The sequence below is a fragment of the Lontra canadensis genome, unplaced genomic scaffold (genome assembly GCF_010015895.1).
Source record: "Lontra canadensis isolate GAN:19392208 unplaced genomic scaffold, GSC_riverotter_1.0 scaffold21, whole genome shotgun sequence".
In the NCBI taxonomy this organism is placed as follows: Eukaryota; Metazoa; Chordata; class Mammalia; order Carnivora; family Mustelidae; genus Lontra; species Lontra canadensis.
In genome coordinates, this window is record NW_022631015.1 from 23,694,240 (window position 1) to 23,701,072 (window position 6,833).

The 6,833-nt window shown below is 43.9% G+C and overlaps 1 protein-coding gene across 1 annotated transcript; it reads left to right on the forward strand.

The window, feature by feature from the left end:
• Positions 1-773: 773 nt before the first annotated feature.
• LOC116870041 (histone H4) lies at positions 774-1,096 on the forward strand. Its single transcript, XM_032861748.1, has one exon. It carries the CDS (start codon positions 785-787, stop codon positions 1,094-1,096), a length of 312 nt encoding a protein of 103 aa, XP_032717639.1. The 5' UTR covers positions 774-784.
• The last annotated feature ends 5,737 nt before the right edge of the window (positions 1,097-6,833 follow it).

The window sequence follows — 6,833 nt, forward strand, 5'->3', positions numbered from 1 at the left end:
TTTCAGCTTATTAGTGTCTATATTATAAATGCTTTTGATCTGCAAACTTTTGCACAGCATGATACATCTTCAATGTTTTGCTGACATAGATCAGTGGTAGGTGGCAAGATCATAAGCCCAGAATCAGAAGACCCCAGCTCTACCCCAACAATACCATATATTAGAACAGGATTAGGTCTCTAAGCCTGGGGTGCCTCATCTCTACAATGCAAATAGTGCTTTATAAATTTGGGAGCAAAATGTGGAAATTCAATTAACATTTCCTCCCCTTCCTAGAGTTTCCTTTTTATCAGGAATGCTGAAAACCACTAAAGTATATATGTTCTACCAAAAGGGAATATTCCCTGATCTGCCCAATTTAAGTAAGTGTTGTTAAAATTGTAAGCATTAATACTTGCATTTTTTTTTAAAGTTCACTCTGTTATCCCTCGCTTTTATGGACAACCGTAGCGTCATTGCCTCCTTTTTTAATATACATGATTTAAAAAGAGGTGAAGAGATTTATACAATATCATTGATCTGAGAAACCCCACAGGCACAGGACTAGTCGCAGAAACCAGCGATTCCAGCCTCTGCAAGGACAGGGTAATCAGATGCGGTTCCCCATTCCCCGCCCCTCCCCTTGCTAAGCCCCGGCCCCGCCCAGGAAGGTGGGAGGAGGCGGAGGGGAGGACTCGTTCCCGCCCCCAGCGTTTCAGTTTCCTAAAAGGTCCGCGAGAGTGATATATAAAGGGCTACAGGCAGAGCCTCAGTACTGCAGTGTGACAGTCACCTGCTGCTTACCATGTCTGGTCGCGGCAAAGGCGGGAAGGGCCTGGGCAAGGGAGGCGCCAAGCGCCACCGCAAGGTGCTGCGCGACAACATCCAGGGCATCACCAAGCCCGCCATCCGGCGGCTGGCCCGGCGCGGCGGCGTGAAGCGCATCTCCGGCCTCATCTACGAAGAGACCCGCGGGGTGCTCAAGGTGTTCCTGGAGAACGTGATCCGCGACGCCGTCACCTACACGGAGCACGCCAAACGCAAGACCGTCACGGCCATGGACGTGGTCTACGCGCTCAAGCGCCAGGGCCGCACCCTCTACGGCTTCGGGGGCTGAGCTTGGCCGCAGCTCCCGGGGCTATGGCCTTGCAGCCTTCCCCAACAAAGGTCCTTTTCAGGACCACCCACTTTGTCACAGGAAGAGTTGTTCCGGTAAGACCTAACCTCACAGTCGCTATGTTTTCGGTGTTCCTTATTTTGGACTCGGGACAAGTGTCTCGTCCTTAGGTTTCTGGAGGCAGCTCAGCGGAACCCAGGCAGGAGAGGTGTGTGGCATGAGGTGCCAGGCCTGTCTCCCTCTAAAACTCCGTTCTGGCTTTCCCACCTAGGACCTCATCCCTCTCATCCCTGCCAGGTAGGCAGAAGGGGTGGTCTTCAGGCCGTGCTCATTTTGTGACTTTCAGAATCTGCCCTTCCTCCCTGAAGGATGGGGTTTGCCACTGGATGCTGGAGAAAACGAGCCCTTCAGACCCCGACCAATTACTAGGTCTCTATTGTGTTAAACCTCCAAGTAATCTGGAGTATCCACACCTCAGTCATTCTTCATGATTAGGTGGCTTTTGCACCATTCACTAAAAATACCCTTTCCGTGGTTACCAGTGACCTAATGGGCAAATCCAAAATAACACTAAACATCTCTGCTCTGACTGACTCTGTCTATCTCTCCTCCCTTTGCATTCTCTTCACAGGGTTGGGCGGTGCCTTTCTTCCTGACCCAGATTCTCTTACTTTGCTTCGGGGGCCCGATTCTTCTTTGGATTCTTCCCAATGAACAAACTTGTGTCCTCTTCCCATCAGTCTGAAGATCCTCCTTGAGTCATCTCTTCCAGACTCTTCCATAGGTGGTGGGACATCCAGGCACTGAGGAAGGAGCTATGTATCAGCTGAAAGTTATCCCAAGAGGCCATCCCAACCTACTGCTCTTTGTTCAACCTAGTGTATAAGCTCTTAGGCCTAACCACTTTGGGGGGCTTCATTTTCCTGTGAAGACCCCCACGAGCACATAAAAATGTTCAGTACCACGTGTACGCTTTTCTCTTGTTAAACTGTTTATATCAGTTTCATTCTCAGGCTCAGCCAGACACCCGGAAAGGGTAGAGGGACATTCTTCCTCTTGCACATGGCCTCCCAGCCTGAGCCTCTGCTCTTCTGTGACCACAGGTTCCTGCCAGATCTTCGCCTGTATCCCCCACCCCCAGCTCCCGCCCCCCCCCCCACTATCCCTCCACACACTTCAGTGATGTGCACATTTCATTATCCCATGTAGGCAAAACTACGAAAAATGAAAAGCCTTCACTGGTTCTCCTAACATCTGCAGAAGGGAAGAAGGGCTCTTATGGAAAAGCAAATGACTTTGGAAAGATAAATGGGCCCCAAAAGGATAGATGGCAGATATGAATGTTTATGGCAAAGTCTGTCGAGGTGTGGTACCAACTTCTCACTTCTGGCAAGAGACAAGCGTTGCTCCCTAGGATGGGATGTATGACAACATCCCTTATTTTTGAGAGGATCTGCTTTATTTTTTTTTTTTAATATTTGTTTATTTATTTGACAGGCAGATTACAAGTAGGCAGAGAGAGAGGAGGCAGCAGGCTCCCTGCAGAGCAGGGAGCCCAATGTGGGGCTCGATCCCAGGACATTCAAATGCCTTGAGCACAAGTTAATCCATATGCTTCGTGTATAAGTGCTTATATAAGGTGGCATAGCGTGTGGGGTGGCAGATCCCGATCCCCTTCCCTCATTTAAGCTTCCTGCTGGAAAACTTCACCTGATTCTCCCAGGCAAAATCAGTGCCTAGGACTTCCTGACATTCCAACACACGTGCTCCACACATGTACCTAACCCGGCTTCAGAGTTTCCTGTCCGACTGAATAGCTGTCACACACTTAAAACAGCTCTCCGGGTGCCTTGAAGGCGTGGACAGTATCTTCATTTTGACACTCTCAAAACCCAGGTAATTACCAGCACCTAGTACTCACTTAGTAAATATTTGTGCAATGACTAAATGATTCAGTGGAATGGATAAGCTATCAGAGGCCACAAGTAAACTTTTATATGAATTCCTCTCCTTTAATAATTTCATCTGCTCCCCTAGAACTTTTTCCTCTCTTACCATCTTCCTTGACACAAATGTCAGGCTTGTGGCTACAAAGGACTATTGCAGACTTTTAGATACAGATTGTAAACCCTCAATTCGTAATAAAAATAATTTAATGAGTCCCAATCTGAATGTCTAAAATAAAGATGCCTCCTCTTTCCTTTTCTCACAGGTCTTTATTTTAATGTCCACTTTTCAAAGAGGATAATTTTACCCAAAATTTTCTCACAAAAATGCCACTGTCATAGGCTCCTATGTAATCAAAGTGAGCCAGATTTCTATTACTATTTAATGGAATAGTCATATGTTGCTATAGAATTCCTAAGCTTTATTTTGCTTGCATGGGTTATAAGAAAAAGAATATAAAAGAGGGATTAGCAGCAATTTGGTGGGGGTTGGAGGGGTCCATATCTGGTTTAAGTGTGATGCCAAAGAAACTATTTCTCGGGGTGCCTGGGTGGCTCAGTTGGGTGGGTGTCCAATTCTTGATCTCAGCTAGGGTCTTGATCTCAGAGTCATGGGTTCAAGCCCCATGTTGGGCTCCATGCTGGGTGCGCAGCCTACTTGAAAAAAACAAAACAAAAAAACTATTTCTTTAGTCCTATAACTAGAGTTGATCTTTTCTACAATGTATGAATTGTATTTACTTTCCTAAACTACAATGTATTTCCTAAAATACAATGTATTCACTTTCCTAAAAATGTATGGTATTAGGTTTTTAGCATATTCACTGATACAGTATGAAAAATAGTTATTGCAACAGAGATATTATGAAAATACTTAATCATCCAAGTTAATCCAAATTAACTTACTCTGAGTCAAAATGGTACATTTATTCAGATTTATTAACTGCCCTTCTGAATACAAGATAAAATTCCGATTTACCTACATCTGTTGTGGGAAACAAAGGCAGAAGAAAAATGATTTAAGACATTTAAGAAAAATGATATTTCCTTACTACTTAGGGCCCTTTCACAAGTTCTTAAAACAGGCAGAGTGACCTTCCTTTCTAGGAACTCATCTGCCTCAATATTAATACTTTACAAAAGGCAATCTTAGCCTGACCTCCAGTATCGTGTAAGTCCACTTTAACATATAAAAATTTCTTTGGAAACTTCCTTTATCTCTACTCCCCCCACCCCAAGATACACGTTGGCAATCATCCTCTAAGCATATGACCCGCTGATATACATCTGAAGAGTCCCATGACTGAGTTTTTACTGAATAGTAATAAATTTCCTAACAATAGCTAGGTCCTGGAAACTCAAGACTTACGCTATCCCTAACCCCCTCCCAACATGAAAGTATGTAAAGAGCCACTCCTTGCAACCCTGGCGCAGTTCTTTCTGCCCACGGGTCCTATTCCCATGCTTTAAGAAAATCACTGTTTCGGGCTCTCTGCTCAGCAGGCAACCTGCTTACTCCTCTCTCTCAGCCTGCTTCTCTGCCTACTTGTCATCTCTGTCTGTCAAATGAATAAACAAAATCTTTAAAAAAAAAAAATCACTGTTTTTGCACCAAAGACTTCTCAAGAATTCGTTCTTGGCCATCCGCTTCAAGCCCTAATCTTTCCTACATCATATCCATTGATGTGGACTTTTTAAAAAATAGTATAATATAATATAAAGAAAATATCAAAACACCATCTCATGTAATAAATGAAAATATCACGTCATAACATTTTAGTTTCAAGTATATATGGTTTGGTTTGGTTTGGTTTGGTTTGGTTTGGTTTTTTACTGCAGAACTTGTAGGACAAAAAGTTTGTAAACTAGTGATCTATTTATTCCCTTCGTCGGTTTGTGTGGTTGCCAGGTTAGTACAGACTTCACGTGCCCAGGCTTCCCAACAAAGGTCCAGCCTCCCTCGCGGCTAAAATGGAGCCATGTGGCCTGGCTCCCTGGATCAGTGTCCCCTTCGAAAGACTTCTCTTCAGAATTGCAGGATGGGATAGTAGAGACTGGAGCTTCACTTCCGCAGGGAGAGGAGCTGATAGAAGGATCCAGACTTTGGCAGTAGCAGCAACCATGGCTTCCAGGGCATCAAGGACAAGCTGAGCAGTGGCCTCTGTGACCTCAGCACCTGGAATGATTCCAAACATGGTTTCAAGTTTTGTACCTGATAGTCTTCCGGCCTAGTTCCACAGCCCTCCCCAGGATGTGGTCGTCTACCCCTTAAAACATCACCTTTCATATTTGATCAACCAGAGTCAGTCAGTCTTGTTGCAACCAAACACTTGGAGTTTTTTAAATTTAAAAAAAAAAAAAAAAAGGTATTAAATGGATTAAATGGTTTCAAATATTTTCTGGTCGAGTTTGTGTATTTTACGTACTTAAAGTTGCTTCCCAACACCAATGTGTAGGGAAGGTAAAATTATCAGGAGAAAAACAATACAAATTTTACTTTCCATATGCTCTGGAGTCTTCACAAGAACACGAAGACCCAAAGAAGTGGTTAGGCCTGTGTATGTACAGCCTGAGTTGCGCGAAAAGAGGAAATTATGGAACAGTGACTTGAATGGTAGAGGGAAGCTGAAGGAAGATGAGAGTTATTTTAACAAGGTCCGCTTTTACAGATCTCTCTCCATCTCAGTTCCCGACTCTGGTGAGAAGAATGTTCTTTCCTCCTGGGACAGGAAGGGGCACCTTTCCCATGGGAATTTTATCTCTTGCTTTTTGGAAGGAAGGAAGGAAAAGGAAGGTCAGAGCACCCTTCTTGCATCTACTGTTTTTCAAGTGCCTTTAGATGAAAATAATCAATATTCTGATTTCTGCTTCTTTAGAACATGCTCCTCCTGTTGCCCATTGTAAGGGGCTATCTGTCACCTGTCCTGACCTTGACTGAACAGTGACCTTAATGCAAGGTGGTGACTCCACAACACAGAGTATGGATGGGCACCATATCCCAAAGAGTTATTGGAAGCAGGCTGGTGACCAGGTTTTCGGCTGATGGGAGGGACCTTCCTCACTCGGGCAACTGCTGGGCCTCCTTCAGAAATTCCTTCCCAAACTCCATGGCATTTAACTTCACTGTCCCCCTGGATCTTTACTCCGGCGGCTAACCTAATCTTCGACAATATGGCCAGAAGTGACCTGGTCCATGTCCTTGCCCTCCGGCCAACTTCTATTCAAGGAGTCAGCATGAGGGGAATAAGACACAGGCCTCTGACACACATCATGGGACAGAGTGTCCTGCTGTGTCTGTCCCCTTTCCGTGCAGACAGATCATTACACTCGCCTGTTCAGCCTCTCCCATAATGACACGTATCCATTTTCAACGCGTTTTGTCACCTGTTTCATTTTCCTCCCATTTTTATTATAAAAATATTCAAACAAAAAAGATGAAAGTTGACCAATTTTCTTTATAACCAACACTTAAATTCAATAGCTGAGCACAATTTACCACTGTTGTATATATGTCTATATGCATATACATTTTTTTGCCAAACCATTTAAAAGTAGATTGGAGACATTGTGAGCTTGAACCCCTAAATATTTCAGTATCTAACTCCTCTAAGAATAAGGGAATTTTCCACATAATCTTAACATTATCAAACAAAAAAAAAAAAAAAGAAGAAGAAGAAGAAGAAGAAGGAAGAAAAGAAATTAATTCATAGAATGATTTAATATCCAGTCTGCATTCAAGTTTCCCCACTTGTCTCCAAAATGGCCTTTATAGCTTTATCTATAGATAGCCA

Excerpts from the sequence above, each read along its gene's own strand:
- LOC116870041 (XM_032861748.1), top strand. The coding sequence starts at position 785 with ATGTCTGGTCGCGGCAAAGGCGGGAAGGGCCTGGGCAAGGGAGGCGCC.